At 33.0% G+C, this 20562-nt stretch overlaps 3 protein-coding genes across 3 annotated transcripts; 1 reads left to right on the forward strand and 2 right to left on the reverse strand.

Moving 5' to 3' along the window:
• Positions 1-732: 732 nt before the first annotated feature.
• Positions 733-2724, reverse strand: LOC126671598 (uncharacterized). The gene is made up of 2 exons (XM_050365383.2): positions 2443-2724; positions 733-1455 (listed from the first exon to the last, which is right to left on the reverse strand). Exons 1-2 carry the CDS (start codon positions 2581-2583, stop codon positions 997-999), a joined length of 600 nt encoding a protein of 199 aa, XP_050221340.1. The 5' UTR covers positions 2584-2724; the 3' UTR covers positions 733-996.
• A 7701-nt stretch (positions 2725-10425) lies between these two features.
• LOC126673363 (alpha-glucosidase-like) lies at positions 10426-16933 on the reverse strand. The gene is made up of 5 exons (XM_050367476.2): positions 16598-16933; positions 15802-16502; positions 14910-15140; positions 12178-12824; positions 10426-11429 (listed from the first exon to the last, which is right to left on the reverse strand). Exons 1-5 carry the CDS (start codon positions 16831-16833, stop codon positions 10530-10532), a joined length of 2715 nt encoding a protein of 904 aa, XP_050223433.1. The 5' UTR covers positions 16834-16933; the 3' UTR covers positions 10426-10529.
• Positions 16934-16979: 46 nt separating this feature from the next.
• On the forward strand, positions 16980-17900 carry LOC126672670 (uncharacterized). Its single transcript, XM_050366624.2, has 2 exons — positions 16980-17490; positions 17576-17900. Exons 1-2 carry the CDS (start codon positions 17311-17313, stop codon positions 17858-17860), a joined length of 465 nt encoding a protein of 154 aa, XP_050222581.1. The 5' UTR covers positions 16980-17310; the 3' UTR covers positions 17861-17900.
• Positions 17901-20562: the final 2662 nt, after the last annotated feature.

The raw sequence follows: 20562 nt of genomic DNA on the forward strand, positions 1-20562 counted from the left end.
CTAGACATTTAAGTTTCCAGCTTGCGGGGGGGGGGGGGGGGGTAGCAACGCAACAAAGCTTGATGGTATGCCACATCAACGAGTAGAATTCAGTTGCCGCAAACATGCTTCTCACACTGCAACAGCTGATGTCACATTAGCAAGCAGCAAACATGCTTCTCATGCTGTAGCAGCCAATGCCACATCAACAAGAAGCATACTCAGCACGAGTTGCTTATCTTAAAATTGATGATTATGTTAGTAACGGTAGTTAGATTCTATCAGTTAGTTCAGCAGTTATTTTAATAGAATAGATTTGATTCTGTTTAAGTTGTTGAATTTCTGTCAAATGCTTAAACTATAAAAGCATGACGCATATTAAAATCTCTTGTAATTTTGATTCTTCGAAATAATAAAGAAAGTTTTCTTCCTCAACAATCCATATATTGTTTTATGATTTTTGTTTTTGTTTTTATAGTTCTACTATTAAGACCATCAAGTAATTATAATTTTTATAATGAATTTTTTCATTTTATAGTTACAATTACATTTTGTAAAATGTAATTTATCATGTGGCATATTTTTTTTTTATCAAAAAACAAAAACATGCCACATGATAAATTGTTAAAATGGACTTCAATTGTTATTGACAAAAAAAGAAATAAATAGTAATCAAAATGTCAATTTTGATTAAATATATAAATGTAAAAATCTATCGTTACACCTAAGAGCGTAAATAAATGTTGAACAATAAACTGATAAAATTATTTAATATAAATAAATGTTGTATGGTATATACATCTAAATTTGAACCTTATAAATGCATATCTAATGACTTGACACAAAATTTGACCTCCCAATTTTTTTTTTCTCTCCACAAAAAAATAAATAAAAGAATGGTAAAAATATAAAGAAGAGTAGAACATACATAATACATCTACTTTTTTTTTTTTATGAATATATAATACATCTACTTGACTTTACAATGGATGTTTAAGGTAAAAAAATGGAGTAAAATCAAAGTAATGAAATGTTGAGATCAATCCGAGGCTTCTTCAATGGCGATGGAGACGGAACGAGAGAATCGCAACGCGGACATTTAGGGTTTGTCTTCAGTATGATGACATACATTAAGCAAGAAGGGCATCCAGCAGCAAACATTCCATTACTACTAGAAGAAGAAGATATTTTCATTTTTACTTCTTCTTCTTCTTGTAATTGATGACATTTTCTCTTCAATATTGTTTCGTTCTCTGCTTTTGCTAGAGCATTTTTAACCTTATCAATGGTGCAAACACTTTGGCATTCACTTACAAGCTTTAATTGCAAACTGCTTTCTTCCAAGAATTTCAATGGTGGAGAATTTTTATCACAATCTTGGCTTCGGCTGTGTCGTTGAACAAGCGACGAAGACGACGACGATAACGGTGAAGTTGGTGAGTTGCTTCTTCTGTGTTCTGTGTATGCTATCTCTGCCTGCACATATTCACAAAATATACAATTCAAACTTTTTTTAATTTCCTGTTATTAATCTTAATTTAAATAAAAAATATTCCTAAAGAAAGAAATTAAACAAATGTTTGTTCCCATGTAGTATAAATGATATGTATGTGTTATACTAATGCATATATTTACTAGTCATAGAAAATGCTCTATAAATATAATAGTATGCTACTACTAATGGATCTAGAATTTTTTTTTTTTATCAAAGGCTAAAATCTAGAACTTTTTCAATATGAGTTTAATTTATAATTCACTTATTATTCGTCAAAAAAAAAATCACTTTAATTTTCCGGCTGCTCAGACTTAACCTTCTTTTTATCCTTAAATTTACTTCAAAACATACATTTTTATTTTAAAATTATTTTAACGACAGTCCTGCCTCTGCCCCTGTATGCTACCTACCTTATTAATTAATATCAGTTGATGACATTAGTATATATTTTATTAATTAATTCAAATATAAATGAATCCTAGTCCAAAATATTCTTTCTAGTTTTAGTTGTGTGAAGAATAAGAGAAGTCTTTAATTAATATTATTATTCAATAAAATAATTATTATTAAATTTAATAGATAATTTTATCTTACATATAATCATGTTGGTTCATATTTGATTTAATTCAATTAATCAACCCTAATATAGTAAACATATACAAAAAGAAGTTATTGTAGCAAACATTTGAGGAGTAAGAGATTGACCTATATGCTACAAAAATAAATTCAAAAGAAGAGAAGCAGATATAACTTGGCTTATCTTGTTGAATGTTCATGGTAATCATTAATACCACCAATAAACCAAAACAAAAAAATAACAATAAAAACAACATATATATATAAAAAAAAGATTAAACAAATACAAAAATAATTATATAATTAGTCCAAAAGAACCTTGTATTCTTGTTATAAGGTTGAAAATAGCAAGAAAAACAAAAAGAAAGTGTGGCAAAATTAGAAAAACAGACCTTGAAGTCAAGAGACAATTGTAAATCCTTGAGATCCAAATCTTTATGGTTCCTAACTTTAGAAAACTGTGCAAGCAAGTCCCTTGTTATCAGAATTTCTGATGAATTTCTCTTCACCATTGAGCTCACTTCTGCAGCCATTTCTTAATTGCTAATGATTTTTAGAAGCCAATAGAGAGAGAGTTGTATGAACAGAGAGATGGAGAAGAAGGTAATAAATAATGGAATGAGACCTTTTATATACAAAAAAAGAGAGAGAGATTAGAGAGAGGGAGTTGCTGAATGAAACAAACAAGTTTTTCATAAAGATTTTGAAAAACAAAATGAAAAATAAATCATGCAAATTTACATTACTACCACAAAAGTCAGTCATTTCAGTTAGACTTTTCTATGATGTCATGCTATCTTAGATTTTTCTTTTGGCATATATATATATGTCAATTTTACAATTGTAAGTTGGAATCTATTGGCTAATAATTAATGCTCATTAAAAACAAAATTAATATTATAAAAACACCAACTTTATACGTTTTCACATTTTAATCACGGTGTTTAAAAATCGTTATTTTCATACATAAACTACCAGTTTTTCTCAAATTCATACACCGTTCAAAAATCCGGTGAAAATTGTTGAATTGACAATCATATAATAACATGTCATAACAAACCGATAGTAACACGTCGGTAATTTTCACTGAATTTATAACCAGCGTATGGATTTGATATTTAGCTCAAATTATCTTTAAATTATCATCTTTGTTCTTATTAAAATACAAAATAATTAATTTATTTAAAAAGGACTATATCTATATTTATTTAAAAAAATGCGACTTTCAATTTTGAAATTTGTTTGATGTACATGTAGTCCATAGATAATAAAAAAAATGAAAGAATGGAGAATTTGCAAAATGCAAATAAACATTAATTGGAGAAATTTTTAGGTAGATTCGGTCCACCACGTTATCCGTAGACTAAACCAATAACACCTCATTAAAATGAGGGTATTTTTGTAATATCATTATTCAAAAGTGTATGTAAATAACAAACGAAATTACAAGAATACCCTCATATTAATGAGATGTTATGATATAATTGGCTTAGTATACGGATGATGTGCTACACCGAATATACATAAGAATTTCTCCATTAATTGATGGTGGGTACAAGGTCCTTGGTATTTTAAAATCAAAGAATAAAGAAATTGCAGAGCTCTCATTAATTACATGCATTTATTGGTTTTTGTATACTTTACTTAATGGCTTTTGCCTTCATAATTAGCCAACCTTTCGTTGGACTTTCCACTCTCATTGTTATGCGCGTGATCAAGATTTTCAGTGCAGTCAAATGTGACCGCATCTAAGGTATGCATTGTTGATTTTTTCCTAGGAAAACCCATCTCTAGGTCCCCAGACTTTTATTTTGGATAATTTAGTCCGTCCCTACCCATTTATTATATTCTAAAATGTTTTTAAATTTTATTTATATAATTAATGAAGATTTTACCATTATAATAAGGAATGAATACGTTATAAATATAATTATGATAAACTGATTTCTTACAAATGCTTAATATATACTTGCTATTTAGTTTCAAAAAATGAAAACAAATGAGTTTTTATTTACTTATTTTTAAATATAGTTAATTTAAATGTAAGTCACTCCAAAGAAGGAAATTAGTTGAGTTTGATATATGGATAATTAGTGTGTAAAAATTGAGTGTTTATCCCATTTGTATCATATCATATTTATAACAAGCCATGAGCATTTGCGATAGAAATTTTTTTAATTACTAGTTTCGCATTACGTACTATGCACATGGCTCGTAACGTAACTCGTCAATGAACATATTAGGAATTTTATTATAATTATATCAATTTTTTATTTATAATTAATATTAAATTAATTAAGAATTTTTATAAAAGTAAATATAACATATTCAATTATTAATTTTTTTTCCATACTGAATTTATTCTTCTTTTGATTTTATAATAACCATAATTAAATAATTAATTTAATTTTATTAATAATATCTTTAAAAATAATAAGATAGGTATTTTAATTTTGTAGTTCAATCAAGTTAAAAGATATGTATTCCTACTAATTTGGATACAATTTAGTTGTTTTTTACATACTAAATTGGAGATAATTTAGCTATCTATTCTAATTAAGAATTTAATTACAATGGTGATTAATTAAATAACTAACTAGTTAATGACTATAAAATCTTTATTTAGTAGTAAACTGAAAAGGATTATGCAGTAAATTTGCCTGTCCCCCTCCCCATCCGTGCTTTTATATATAGTATAGATTACTTAACTTTTTATTATCAATTTTTTCATATAACTAATAAATCATTGGTTTATTACACGAATGACATAGATCAACAGTTACCTACGCTAATTTTTCGTAAAATTTAGATAAACTAGTAAGTGTTAACCATAATGAAGTTAACTACCATAATCATTGCACAAGTGTAAACAGATTCTTTGGTTAATTCAATTGTCATGATGCCCAAGTGGCTAGCCAATTGTTTTTATGCGATATCCATTTTGAATATCAGTAGGGTCAAATAGTTTAAGATCAAGTTAACATCTAACTACTAACAACTGATATAATTAGATTTTCTCTATTGAATAAAAACATTGTTATGATGAAGTAGAAAAACAATTGTAAACATCTATTTTTCGGACAGGTAAAAAGTGATAAGGAACTGAAACGTTAAATGATGATTTATAGAGAAATTCGCAGTTGTTTGAATCCAAACAGGCATGATTAGTGAACAGTTGTGAATTTGAGGGGTTAAAACGTAATTAGCCGTAAATAGTCTATAAAAATCTAAAGAAATTACAGTTTAAGTTTAGAAATTGGACTAATTGCAATATGTTAGAAGTTTATAGGCTAGTTTGCAAGTTTGATAGACTAAATTGACCATATCCAAAACCATAATGTCCCAAAAGCCATTTTTAATACTTTCAGACTAATTTTTAGCACCTTTTTACTTAGCTAACAATACGAATTTTTAATTAAAAATAATAAAGATGATAATTTAAAGATAATCCTAAGCCTATCACTTCACACTCTTTTCCATTTAATTCAAACTCTGACCTTAGGTAAATAGTAATTTAAAATTAACTTAATTACTAGGTAGATCTACCCTAAGCTGACCATTATAAATATATTATACGCTTTAATCTCTCAAAGACGCCCTACATAGCACTAATCTGAAGCTGGATTCCACATCTGAATCACTAGAAAACGAGTCAAAGACTCCGAACGGTATTTCTGAGGATCCAATTACATTCCTTCTCACTTTTTACGTCATGCTAATCATAATTGCTGAAATTTGATGTATTAAGATGCATGTAAGCTTATTTGACCGTTTGCTATAAAACTGCCATAGACTTCTTTTGCCATGCTTTTGCTATAATTACCATGAAAAACTGTTTAGGAGTATGTTTAGGGTTGTTCTATCATGTTTTATGACATATATTCAAAATCTATTCAATTCTGGTGCGTAGGTTGTATGTTAGAATCAAATTGTCACGATTACCATAATTATGTGTTTTTGATGTTCTTAACATCTTTGATTCAAAATCAGTCTAGAAAAGTATGTTTTAGGACGATTAATGCACGTTTATTTATCAAAATTCAATTCCAGTATGTGTTAGAATGTTTCTTGTATGTTTTGAGCTATTTTGTATGTTTCCAGAGCTGAAACGACGAACTAACGTTCCTACGCTGGAGAGCCGCCGCCGCCGCTGGAACACACTATCGGCGGCGGCTGCACAGTGCCGCCGCTGGGACTATAAGTGGAGCCCCGATCCTGTCACTTACCTCCTCCAGAATCAATTCCAGATCCTTCCAGACCCGATCCGACCTTATTTTCGTGTTTCAGGGCTCGTTTGAGCTCAGAATTGGGCCTCGTTTGAGCCCACATAGTTGTAATTTTACTGTATACGATGATGGGTTAAACACAGTTTAGATCGGGCTCATAAGCCCAAAATTACAATCTGCCACGTCATCTACGCTTCGAAGCCCAGGTCCGCTAGGGACAATAATTTCCAGAAGGGATTCCGAGCTTATCCGAACTCGGAATTGACTTCCATTTGAACCAGTGAATCTATATGAACTAAGGATCACTTTACCCCCCGAATTTGGCGTAAAGTATCTAAAACGTCAAAATTAGCAAAACCGGATCACTTTTACCCTGAACTTGACAAAACCAGTTCAAAAATACCCCTATGCTGATGTGGCACCTTAATTGTAGAGTGAGATTCTAAATTTAAAATAATTAACTCTAATTAACTTAATCTAATTAAATATTTAACTCTAATTAATCTAATTTAATTAAATATTCAATTTAAATTTTAAAAACGATAAATCAATCTGTTTTTTTTACACCACCACCGCCACTATCCTTCTTCCTCCACCAACCAACACCTACAACCCATCAACCACCGCCCAAAACACCACCGGCCACCGCCCAAACACCATCAGAGCTGCTGAGTTTGTCTGTCAAAGACGAACCCAGATCTGGGTTCAGTTTGTTTCTGTGAGACGAACCCAAGTTCGTCTCACTGAGACGAATTAGCTTCGTCTCTGTGAGACGAACTGAGCAACTTCCGGAAAAGATTTCCGGCAGCTGCTCATCAGAAATTGAAAAAAATTGAAATTGTTTTGTAAAAAGTACAAAAAGGTTCTTTATGTTTTTAGTTAATATAATTTTTATATGTAAGGTTTTAAAATTAAATTATATTTTTTTAATTATTATGGACTAATTTATATAATGTTAAAAAAAATTAGGATGATTTTTTAAATATTTTACCATCAAAAACCACCTAGGAAAAAAAAACCCCTAAAACCAGATATTGTGTCTCACTCTCTTATGTGAGAGTGGGGAGAGGGGGGGGGGGGGGGGGGGTTGTACCAAATTTGACAAATTCAGGGTAAAAGTGATCCTATTTTGCTAATTTTGACGTTTTTGATACTTTGTGCCAAGTTCAGGGGGTAAAGTGATCCTTTGTTCGAATCTATATCGACGAGATGAAGAACCTTTGTGTTTTGACCGAGTCCATATTCCAACCACATCAACTGGCAGATGACACCTAGTGCCATACCACTCTAGAGGCTATCTAACTTCATGTTCAACTCTTCTACAAGAATTTATTCAAGCCGCCTTCAAAAGTGGATTTTTCTCTTGACTCGTTGTAGACACCTATTTTCCGGACAGGTAAAAAGTGATAAGGAATTGAAGCGTCCAATGATGATTTTCAGAGAAATCTGTACAGGTGACGAGTTACAGATTTTCTTGTTGGAATCCAAGCAGACGTAATCAGTGCAATGCTGCAAATTTGGAGAATTAAAATATAATTAGGCATAAATATCCCATAAAATCCAAAGAGATTGTAATCTAACTCCATAAATTGGACCAATTGCAATGTCTTAGAAGTTTATGGGCCAATTTGCAAGTTTGGTTTTAAAGTGGATTGGAAGTTTATAAATTGCGATAAACGTTCTCTATGGTTTGTTGTTATTTCTTGTAGCTCGGGCTTGTTTAATTGGTTTGACTAAGAAGATATTGATGTTCGTCGACATTTATAGAAGGGTATTCAGTTGGTCTGTGTTAAAGATCAACAAGTTTGGAATTCCTTTAGCTCACATCTCATATTTACAGGTGCTGGTTTGTTAACAAGATTTTGGCAAGATAAATAGATTGATAGTCAAGCTCTGAACCTCCTTTTTCCAGATTTATTCTCCCTTAGCAAAGATAAACATTCTACTGTTGTCGTGCTGTTTGATGCAGAGCGATAGTCCTTCTCTTTTTCTTGGCATCGCAGATTTTGGATTGGAGAGCAAGCACAACTCAATGCTTTACACAACATTATCTCAGTTTACTAGCTTACTGTCATATCCGATCAGTTTATTTGGCAAGGAAAAACTTATACTCCAGCCGGCTTTAATTCATTACGATATTCTTCTGCTCGTCTGCAGGATTTATTCGACAGAGTTTGGAAATTTAAGTAGCCTCCTCGATTTAATTTTTTTCATGTGGTTATTGACAAGAGATAGGATTGCCTCAAATGTCATGTTGTTGCGTAGAGGAGTTCCTTTAAGGAAGAAACGAGCATTCACATTACTCTTCACTATCGTTTTGCGTGGAATACTTAGAATTACGTTCTGAATTTATGCAACCTGTAGTGGGCAGCCCCATTTTCTATTCATCATTTCTTCAACGTTTGGAGCAATTTTTCAAGGAAGCGTTATCGCTCGCTTTGGCAAACAATATGGCTCTTCTTAATCAGGGAGCAATGGAACGGAACAGGAGAGTTTTTAGCCAAGATTTTTCTATGGAGATAAACTCTTTCGTGTATTCTACTATTTGCAAGACGGTCATCTTCTACAACAAGAACAACAATAAGGGTTTTAATTATTCGGCTAATGATATTTATAGGAATTTTTTTATATAATTTCTTGTAGTCTGTCTTTTTAGTAAAGATTTTTATTTTCCACTATTTATAGTTGAGCTCAGGGCCGGCCTTAAAAGATATGAGGCCCTAGGCGATTTTTCTAAGACTCCTTATAAGAATGTCAATTTTTATCGAATTGTTCTAAAATATACCCTTGTTTTACTTTTTTCACAAAAATCTACTTTCCTTTCATTTAATTTTTTTACAAAAAATATACTTTGTTAAATTATTGGTAGATTTTTAGTAGATTGTTGGTAGATTTTTGGTAAAATTTTTAACTTTTAAAAAATGTATTTTTGTAAAAATAATATAAAAAAGGTATATTTTGTGTAATTTTGTTATTCGAAAGATAAAGGCATAAAAATTGAACTTAAACGATTTAAAACATATAAATTATTTGTGATTTTTTTGGTATTAGTATTAGAGAGTTTAATTAATTTTAAAATAAAAATTTAAAAATCAATTTATTAAAAGAATCAATATAAATATATATAGAATTTTAGGGCCTCATATAAAATATGAGTCCCTTAGAGTTTATTTTTCTAGTTATTAAAGAGTTTAATTAATTTTATAATAAATATTAGAACATCTCTCATCAAAAATAACAATAAACATGTATTTTTTAGATATTTAATAGCATAATAATTTTTGGGTTTTACTATTCGCCGTCTAAAATTACTATCCACCGTCCAGCTTTTTACCAAGATACCCCTAAACCATTTTCAGTTTAAAAAAAAAACTCAATACTCTCAACTCAACTAAAACCCCAACGAATATCCGAGTGGATTTATAATAAAAATGTTAGAATGGACTAAAGATAGAGAATGAAAACTTCTAATAATTAATCGGTTTTTAATTTTTTCGTTTTAAATTTTTTAATTTTTTTTAATGGGCCATCGCCCTGAGAAGGCGATGGCCTAATGGACATCGCCCTGAGGTGGCGATGGCCCAATGGACCATCGCCATCTCAGGGCAATAGTCCAGAAGGGCAATTGTCCCTCTTTGGGCTATTGCCAAAAAACGGCGATAGCCCAAAAGGCCATTGCCATCTCATGGTAATGGGCACCATCGCCATCTCAGGGCGATGACCCATTAAAAAAAATTATAAAAAATTAAAAAAATTAAAAAACGAAAAAATTAAAAACCGATTAATTATTAGAAATTTTTGTTACCTATCTTTAGTCGATTCTAACATTTTTATTATAAATCCGCTCGGATATTCGTTGTTTTTAGTTGAGTTGAGAGGATTGAGTTTTTTTTTTTAAAAACTGAAAATAGCTTAGGGGTATCTTGGTAAAAAGTTGGGCGGTGGATAGTAATTTTGGGCGCCCAATAGTAGTCACTAATTTTTTCTATGGACCCCATAAAAATATGGGGCCCCTTAGAATATGTGGCCCTAGGCATAGGCCTTACCGGACATGGTTGAGCTAATATAATAATCATTTATCCAAAAAAAAAATTGGTAAACAACTCTTAGCTCAATGCTTCAATTATTTGCGTATTATTGTAAATCTGATTCACGAATAGTCTATCCTATATTTGATTATTAGTTTGCTCAAGTTGCTAACAAGCAATTGAAACCAAACCCATCAGCCTGCATAATGTTTACATTATCACGATTCACAATTCAACGAGGTTCAGCTCCAAACTGAACTCTGCTCCTATAAGAATTGATAGTCCTGAAGTTTCAACATTTATAAACTGTCCATTGTCATCCAAGCTCGTCTTTGTTACAGGGCGACTTCCGTTCAATTTATATCCCTTTCTGATTCGAACCCGATCTGCTTTCAGTTTCTGAGCATTTTCCAACCCTACAAAACTCACTTTGTTAATGACCCATTTCTGACTCAAAGCAAATCCTCCATTCTGAATTTCAGACGAAACAAAAAGAGTCTGACTCCCATTCCTTCCACCCGAAAATCGGAGAAAACTCCATCTCCCTCCACTTCCTCCCATCTCCACTTCCTCCCCGTCATCCAAAAACAATTCACCCGTACTAATACTTCCATTTCCGCTCACAACCACCACTAGCTCGAACGGGGTCATTCGAGCATCTTGTGTAGTCATTCCCTCCCCTTGCATCGCCAGAATGTGACCTTCCTTGACATGCACGTTAGTCTTATCAGCTGGTGTATCAAGAGTTACACACTCTCCTGAGCTTGACCGTATTGAGTCGGAGTAATTAAAGAGACTAAACCAGTTTCCTTTCGGAAAGTATGCTTCAACTGACGATTTGCCTTCCTCGAGCACCGGTGAGACCAATACGCAGTTTCCGATTAAGAATTGAAAACTGATGTCGTATGTGTTGGTATCTTGAGGAAATGAGAAGTAAAGAGGCCTTGCTATTGGTGTTCCTTTGATATGAGCTTCATACATTAATGTGTAAAAGTATGGAAGGAGTCGGTATCGGAGACCTAGAACTTCTCTGGCGGATTTAGCTACTGAATCCCAAAGATAAAGCTCTTGACGAATGCTGTATTTGTCCGAATGATCTCTTGCAAATGGATAAAAGGCACCAAGCTGCAAAAGAAGAAGATTATGTTTAATAGTAATTTGAGAATATATTGTGCATGAATTTATAAATATTTGGGTTTAAAGTAGTGTTCCGAAACTTTATTCTATATTTCAATTTGATAACAAAATTCAATTAGTATCAACAATTCAATTTTATTTTCAAGTATCTTGTCACTTTTTAATTTGACATGGCGCCCTGGTAAAATATGTTGTGACGTCAGTTGTCACATTGGTCACGATTTAACTTGCCATCTTTCATAGTTGTATTTTCTTAAAATATAATGGTGCTACCATATTGTCTTATCATCAACTTAATTTTATGGGTTATTAGCTAAAATGGTATCCAACCTTTATCCCTTATATAAAAATGGTACCCAACCTTTAATTTGTATCAAAATGGTACCAAACCTTCTAACGTTTGTTTCAAAATGGTTTTTTAATAATTTCTGGCAACTTTTAATGACATGGCAATCGGAAAAGTAATTTTTTTATATTTTTACTACATCACATGACAAATAACATTTTATATAATTTAAAAGATTAAAACGAACTCTTATTTTATATCAATAAAAAAATCAATTTTTCAGTTGTCACGTCATCAAAAGTGGCCGAAAAATGTTAAAAAAACCATTTTAAAACACACATTAGAAGGTTGGGTACCATTTTGATATAAGGTGCAAAGGTTGGGTACCATTTTGGCTAATGACCCTAATTTTTATCTAAAAAAATTGTACTACTAGGTATGACTACGTACCTGAATCCAGCGAAGGCATAGTTCTTCGGTGGTATTCCCAGAAAACCCACAAATATCAGCACCAACCATAGGTATCCCAAACAAACCAAAACTCAACATCGTCGGAACAGTATTAGCCAAATCCACCCACGTAGATGCAATATCTCCAGTCCAGTGAGCCGTCCACTTTCCGGAACTTACAAACGTCGATCTACTCAGCACAAACGGCCTCTTCCCCGTCACATCTTTTAAAGCATCATGAGTTGCCCTAGCTTCTAACAGCCCGTACAAATTATGAACATCATACTCCGTAATATTCCCATAATGCAGACACGATGCTGGTGTTGTCTTATTATTTATTGGTCTCTCAACTCCTGCGTTGTTGATCTTGTAAGGCGGATCGTCTAGGGTGGAAGACGGAGTTGGTGGTGAAGTTATGAAGTTTGAAAGCTCGTTCATGTCGATCCAAAGCCCGTCTACGGGAACTATTCCTGTGAACCTTTCGATTTCGTCTTTCCAGAAGGTTTTCGTGTCGGGGTGTAGGAAATCAGGGAAATAAACAGGTCCTGGCCATACTTCTCCTAAGTAAGGAACGCCGTCTCTTTTGATGAAAATGTCGGCTTTGAGTCCTCTTGTGTAGGTTCCGTAGCTTTCGTTGACACTGATTCCTGTCAAGAATTTGAAGCACTGTTACTAACTAAATATGTATGTAGCTCAATTGATAATTGGATTCGTTTTCAGGGTTGTCAAGTCTTGAATCAGAACCATAGAGTTGTGTATGAATATGGATAGGTGAGTAAACTTCAGGTTAACCGAATTAGCTGATTTAATTGATCTGTTTTGATTAAGTTTAACTCAGGATTTTGGTTCATTTGGTTGGTTTGCATACGGTGAAAAATTCGAAAAATGTGGTCCATACCAAATTTACTTAATATTTTAAATTGAGTTGGTTGATCTACTTTGCTTTAGTTTGATTAATTGAAATATATATTAGCTATTAGAGGTTAGGTGTTAGGAATTTTAATTCAGTCAAAACAACAAATAGCATAGGCCGCAGTTGAACCTGCAAGCTGTAAAATGCTATGAAAGAGTTTAGCCAACTGTGTTAAGCCTCACTTGCATTTAAAATTATTAGTATTTTTTTTTTTATGGATTTAGCTGACTAATTTGGTTAGTTCATTGTTATTTATAAAATAAAAGAGAATTTGTTTAAATCAGTTTTAGTTAAAACTAATAATGCTATATATTCAAATAAAAAAATAACACAATTCGGTTTTAGTTAAATTGATTTGTTTTTGTTCAAACTAACCGCTTGTTCACCCGTTGATAGCAAGCACTCCCAGCTTGGGTCTAAGGTCTGTCTGACGCTAGACTCGTATTAGATTTAGTTTTTTTTTTGTACGAGACAAAAGTTTAGACAAAAGATGTAGATTGACCCTTAATGTTGGAGTTTATAAATATTTAAACCCCTGAGATACCCATTGGCTCATTTAAACTTCTATGGTCATAAAAAATGGTACAAAAGTACCATACCTTAACTTTGTTAAAAAATCTATTTATTTAAAGTAAAAAGTTCAGATATGCTCCTGTGACCAAATATTAGAACGTTTAACCCCTTATAGAAAATGAAATCAACTTTTTAATATAAAATGTTTATTTGAATTGAATATAATTATTTTAATTACTATAAATTTATTTTAAATTAATGCTTATTTTTTTCAGTTCAATTAACTAATAGCTAATTTTTAATTTGATGTGTCTTATTTAATATTCAAAAAATTTATTATATTCATAAATTTTATATTAATATTTAGAAGTTTTATTTGTTTGAATATTTTTTTGTATTTTATTGATAAAAAATATATAGTTACATAGTATAATTTTTCATTTACACAAAATAATTATTTTAATTATTTAGCATTATCTTTTGTTTAATAAAGCTAAATAAAAATTAATTATACTAAGTAAAATAGTAATTTTAATTTAGTTAATAGAAATTATTTTTAATTATACTACGTGAATAATTCATTAGCGTAATTAAATAGTAATTATACTAAGTTATTACAATAATTATTTTAAATATTTATTTGATTTTCTATTAATTATTTATTATAATTACTCAATATGATATTTAATTTAATTATAATAAAACTAAAATTTATTACAATATTTTGGTGTAATTAAACAAAAATTTTATTAAAAAATAATAACAATTTCTAAAGATTGTATAAATAAGCAATATACTAAATAACTTTGAATACTTTTTTAATGATAAAATAAATTTTAAAATTTTGAAAAATTGGACTCATTTTAGACAATAAGGGGTTAAGTATTCTAATTTTTAAACACATGGGCTTATCCGATTTTTTTTAACATAGTTAACTGTACGGTCCTTTTTGTACCATTTTTTATGACCATAAAGGCTTAAGTGAGCCATTGTCCACCTCAAGGGTCTAAATATTTATGAACTCCGATTACAGGGCCAATCTGCACCTTTTGTCACAATTTTATATAGTTCCGAAGAAGCCAGGTCGAATCCGTATAAATTCAGTTTATCAACTAAATTTGGATAATGAAAAATAGATATAAAGTGGTCATGGACTGGGCTTGAGGTTGTACGTGCAAGAATAAGGCCTGATTGAGCCTGACCTAAACCCACACAGGCCCGGCCCATGATCATTTCTACCAAGCCTTCAATTGGAGTCCATTAACTTATTTAATGCATAAATTGAAAAGTTGATTTGAGTACTTACCAGGATCAATAATGACGATGTATTTTTGACCATTGAGATGAAGATTGTCAACAAATTGTTTCATTTGATCTGCAGGAAAATTAATGGGATCAAAAGTGAAATCCTTATAAGCATCCATGTAATCAATATCTGTCCACATCACTTCCAGTGGGATCCCTGCTTTTGCATAGCTAGCAACCACTGATTTTACATCTGAAATATTCTTGTATCCATATCGACATTGATGGAAACCTGAACTAGAAAAAAGAAAATAAATTAAAAAGCAATAAATTTGATTTTTATTCGGGAAAAACACGGCCAAAACAACTCTCATTTTATAGTTAAATTGGTTGAATCATTCTAATCGTATTCAATTCTTACAATATCGATCGTTAGTAAAGACAATATCAATTTAGTATCATATATAAAAAAATAGAGTCGCCAAATGTGACAAAAAATTAATAATTTTTCTAATTTAACATAAAATTATTAAAATGACCTACATTGTGATAATATGGTAGATTTAAAGTTATTGCAACAAATATGAAATAACAACATGCTTTAACATCATTACCGTTCTTGTTTGAAATCTTTTATATATATAGTAGTGCATATTTAAATGTTCACCTACATCTGAATCAAATTATATTACATATAACTAAGTTAGATAATATTAATTTATGAAATTTAAATTTCCAGATTTTCAATCATTGATATTATATGCATTAATAATACAGATCATGATATGCCCAAGATATCAATCTTGAACTTTATTAAAGAAGACATATCTTTAATTTATCAGAATTTCATTTGCATACGCAATTGCAATATTATTACTATAAATTGTCCATGTGGTACCAACCAAGTGGTCAACAAAAATAATAAATACATACAATGACAATAGGAGACTTACCAAAAGACCAATAAGGCATAGGCGCAGGCCGACCAATCAGCTCAGTGTACTGCTGAATAACCCTATCCGGAGATGGACCACCAAATATATACAAATCAATCATACCACCAATTATCTTATAACTTATTCTATCTCCACTGTATACCACATCCATTCCATTACTATTCAGCACCAATACACCGTGACTACTCCCCGCCGGAACCCTCCCGTCCGTCGACGGTGACCGGACGTCCAAGAAAAATGGGTGGGAACCATAAAGATTAACATCTTGAATTGCACTTCCTATGTCCGCATTCCATAGAGTCAATGTCTGATTAGTCATTAATTTGAAGGACCTCTTTGTATGTTCTCCAATACCGTAAAGATTAGACCTATCTTTAGGAAGTGAAGAGGAGAGCTGTATATACTGATCCTTGAACACCAAGAATGTACCGGAATCTGACGTGTCAGGCGTCGTATCGAAGAGTACGTCGCCATTGGATTTCCGGGATACGGTGAAGCCAAACGGGGTGGTGCTTTGTAGGGTAAAAACAAGGTCTGATGTGGGGCTGGAGAGGACCTTGTTTTCCAACAAAGCGCGGTGGCTAACCGGAGATTCTCGGCCGGAATGTGTTGACCGGGGAATGATATCTTGTGGGATTTCCCATCTTTGAGTTTGTGAATCTGTAATTCTGATTCTGAGACGTTCTTTTTTCTCAAAGCTGCATGAAAAACATTCATAGCTCCAAACAATTAGGTTAACACAGCACAACACAAGATTCAGACAAGTTTTGGTGCAGACAACATTTGTTATTACCTGGCTAAAAGAGTGAGAGTTTGAATGTCGGGTCCATAAACGGAGGAGTTGTTGATAAGGGTAAGATCAGCTTTCAAAGTCTTGTCGGGGAGACTAATATTGACAGAGTCAATTGTGTAGCCATAACCAATGTCTTGAGAAATTGATAATGGAATCAAATAAGGTAAGAATAAAAAAAGTAGGAGATGATGAGAAGAAGAAGAAGATAGTGTTGTGTAAATCTTGTGTCTTACCATTTCTGCCTTTAACCTTAGGTGAGGAAATTAATAGTTTACATGTATTGCACATGATTATATATCCATCAATAATAGTCACGATAAAAGTCCAACTTTCAAAAGAAAAAGTGCTAATAATCCACAAAATAATCAAAAAGTACGTGCTATTATAAAGGGAAAAGGGTCAGATACACCCCTAACGTTTGCCCTATGGGTCAAGTAGGCCCTCAACGTTTGGAAAGGTGCAAGTAGGCCCCTGACGTTTTGAAAACGTATCACTTTTCCCCTTCACGCTAACTCCGTTTCGTTAACCGTCTCTTTTTGCCAGCGTGTTAACCTCGCTGCTGACATGGACTAACCCCTCTGGCCAAACGTCTGCTGACGTGGATCGAACCCCTTAAATCATCCCCAAAATAAATCACTTAACTTCTTCTTCTTCATTTTCCCCCAAATCTAAACCTAAATTCAGTTTTTCTTCTTATTTCACAAACAGAAAAAATGGTTTACTCAACTTCATCATCGTCCATCAGGAATCGGCAAAGAACTGACGAAGAGGTGTACGAATACGATGGTGGTGACCGGTACTGTAGATGCTATTCAAACCCAATTGCTCGAGTTTATACTTCATGGACTGAAAAAAATCCTGGGCGAAGGTTCTATGGATGTCGAAGTTATAAGGTATAGGTATTTCCACTTTGTTTTGGGTTTGTTTGTTTATTCTTGAATTGCAGCTACTGAATTTAGGGTTTTTAATTTTTGTTAGAGAGGTGGTGGCTGTGATTTTTTCGAGTGGTTTGAGGAGCCTATGAGTGATAGAGCCAAAACTGTAATCAACGGTCTCATTCCCCGAAGGTCTGAAGAAGCTATCATGAATAATAATTTTTATACTTGGAGTGATGAAGTTGACTCACTGGCGAATGAAATCAGGAGTTTGAAGATTGCAGAGGAAAGAAGAAATGTTGAGGTGATTTCTGCAAGGAAGAAAATGAAGATTGCATACACTATTGCTGCTATCTCATGGTTGGTTGTTGTATGTATGGTTATGTAATGATGGCTATATAACAGATTTCTCTAAGTTTAGGATTAGTAAGTTTATGAATAATTTGTAAGTTTGAGACAATGGCTGTAATGTTATTATCAGTTTATGAGCAATATGAGCAATAGCAATATGAGCAATTTATGATCCAATTAATAGTTTATGATACATTGTTTTAGTGCAATTTATGATGCACTAAGTCAAACTCATTCCATTCAAAACTGTAAATAACAAAAACTTGCATAAAAACTAAACTACTGTAAATAAGAAAAACTGTCTGTAACAAAATATAACTAAAACTTCCAACAACTAAAACTTGCATTAACAAAATATAACTTATGGCAATGTTTAAAGCCATTACAAGTTCATCATGAACATCCAAAAAACAGTAACATGATCTAAGCACCAACTTAGGCAATGTTTAAAGCTGTGCTGGCAAAAAAATTTCCTAAGGAACTGCTAGGCAACCAAACCAGGCATTGTTTAAAGCCATGAATACTAAAACAACTCCTAAGGAAATTTCAAAAACAAAATTATGCACTAAATGTACAAGCATAAACCACTAGTCTTTTTTTCCCCTCTTCCTTGTATTCATTGCAACAGCATCATTCTTTTGTCTTTCTAACTGTGATCTAGTGACTGCAGCAAGTCCTTTCCACTTTAACCCCCCTCTTGGCTTGAAAGGGAGATTCTCTGGATACTTAACATCAGATCCACTTCCCTTGAAACCAATTTTTCTTGAAGCTTCACTGTCATTGCTACTGGACTTCAACCTTGACACTCTATCCTTTATTATGTCAGTCTCATTTGGTATGGAGAATCTGACATTTGGATCAGCAGCCATTGAACTCCCAGCAGCAATATGTTGTTCCCCTAACATACCAGGCTGTTAAGAAAGTTAAACATTACACATTACAACATTGTCACACCATACAGAATATCAAACATAGAACAAAGTACAAATATCAAATAACTTACATGTAAAATGGTGTCCCCTGAAACTGGATCATAACTGATTCCAGCTCCAACCTTAGGCCTTCTGAAATTATAACTTCTCCTGCTAGGTTGACTTGATTGGGTAGGTTGACTGGATTGAGTTGGATGAGATGCTTGAGTGAGCTGTGAAGCTTGAGACAATGGTTCAGGAGATTGGGCTTCAGGAGACATAGGCTCAGCATTGTCGGTTTCAGGAGACAGAGGTTCAGCATAGGAACTTGCTGTTTGAGACTGCTGCAATCCTGCCTGTGATGTTTGTCCTTGTTTCCCCTACAATAAAATAAGCAATATGTTATGATCATACATTACTGAACCACCAATAAAGAACTTATTACAAAAACAACCTTAGTAGTACCTTTTTTTTGCATGAGGCTTTGTTATGTCCTGCTTCTTGACAATGTCTGCATCTCTGCTTCTGCCCCTTTCTTGCCAGTTTCCCACTCCCAGATGTTGGATTTGGCTCATTAACATTTCTGATGCGCTTCTTCCTTGGTCTACCAGGCTGTTTTTTCACTTCTGGTGCATCCATAGGCAGGTATTGATCACATTTCATGAACTTTTTCCCAGGCACTGGTTGAATGGTGAAACTGTAGGTAGCATCATATTGGGCCCTATGGTAGTACCCTGAGATGTGATCCAGAGGCTCCATGCCTAGATGTGTGATTGCACAAATTGCATGTGGGCATGGAATGCCAGACACATCCCAAACCCTACAAGTGCATAACTTCTTATCTATGAAGACTGTATGCTTGTCATCACCTTCCCCAATCTCAAACCCATGATCACCATTCCAGACTGCCTTGCATCCTAAAGACATGTCTTTATAGTCATGGAACTTTTGCATACTTGCAGGACTCCAGTCATTGAACCATGTACTGCTCTGACTCTTCTTACTAGCTATTCTCTCCATAACCTTAATTCTGATATCCTCAAGCATGCTCACTATAGGTTTGTACCTTGCTTCCTTTATCCATGAGTTGAAACACTCAGTGATGTTGTTGTCTACCATCATTGATTTGGATCTATTGCTAAAGAATGCTCTGCTCCAGTTGTGTGGGGGGTACCAAACCAGATCTTCTGCAGCTTTCTTGCTTGTTTCCCCAATCTTCTTCAAATTATCAATGAATTCTTCTTCATAAGTACTCCATGCACATATCCAAAACTGTTTTTGCAAGTGTCCTCCACCCCATTTCTTGGACCAGTTAGCCCAAATATGCCTAGCACACCACCTATGTTCAGCACCTGGAAGAATTTCTTTAACAGCTTTAATCAATCCCTGCATAAGACACAACAATCACACATCATAACTCATTGACAGTTTCACATAATAGTACTAAAAAAGTTAGAAAAAACCAACCTTTTGCATATCAGAAATAAGGGTAATTGATGACCCATCTCTTAGTTGTAATTCCTTAGTCAGCATTTGCAAAAACCACCTCCAGTTGCTTGTGTTTTCAGTGTCTATAACTCCCCATGCAATTGGGTACATCTGTTCATCAGCATCTTTTCCAATGGCTGCCAGTAATTGACCCTTGCAATTACTCTTTAAAAAACAGCCATCTAACCCAATAATGGGCCTACACCCATGATTCCACCCCTGTTTACATGCATCAAAGCATATAAACATGCGCTTAAAAACTCTCTTTCCAGCCTTCAAACTCCTCCTGCATACTTGTATTTCTGCTGCTGTCCCAGGATTTGATCTTTTCAAGGCAGCT

The sequence above is a fragment of the Mercurialis annua genome, linkage group LG3 (genome assembly GCF_937616625.2).
Source record: "Mercurialis annua linkage group LG3, ddMerAnnu1.2, whole genome shotgun sequence".
Classification (NCBI taxonomy): domain Eukaryota; kingdom Viridiplantae; phylum Streptophyta; class Magnoliopsida; order Malpighiales; family Euphorbiaceae; genus Mercurialis; species Mercurialis annua.

Excerpts from the sequence above, each read along its gene's own strand:
- LOC126671598 (XM_050365383.2), bottom strand. The coding sequence starts at position 2,583 with ATGGCTGCAGAAGTGAGCTCAATGGTGAAGAGAAATTCATCAGAAATT. Across the intron at positions 1,456-2,442 it reads AATTGTCTCTTGACTTCAAG|GCAGAGATAGCATACACAGA; the intron begins GTCTGTTTTTCT and ends GAATATGTGCAG.
- LOC126673363 (XM_050367476.2), bottom strand. The coding sequence starts at position 16,833 with ATGGTAAGACACAAGATTTACACAACACTATCTTCTTCTTCTTCTCAT. Across the intron at positions 15,141-15,801 it reads TATGCCTTATTGGTCTTTTG|GTTTCCATCAATGTCGATAT; the intron begins GTAAGTCTCCTA and ends TTTCTAGTTCAG. Across the intron at positions 11,430-12,177 it reads TATGCCTTCGCTGGATTCAG|CTTGGTGCCTTTTATCCATT; the intron begins GTACGTAGTCAT and ends CTTCTTTTGCAG.
- LOC126672670 (XM_050366624.2), top strand. The coding sequence starts at position 17,311 with ATGGTTTACTCAACTTCATCATCGTCCATCAGGAATCGGCAAAGAACT. Across the intron at positions 17,491-17,575 it reads ATGGATGTCGAAGTTATAAG|AGAGGTGGTGGCTGTGATTT; the intron begins GTATAGGTATTT and ends AATTTTTGTTAG.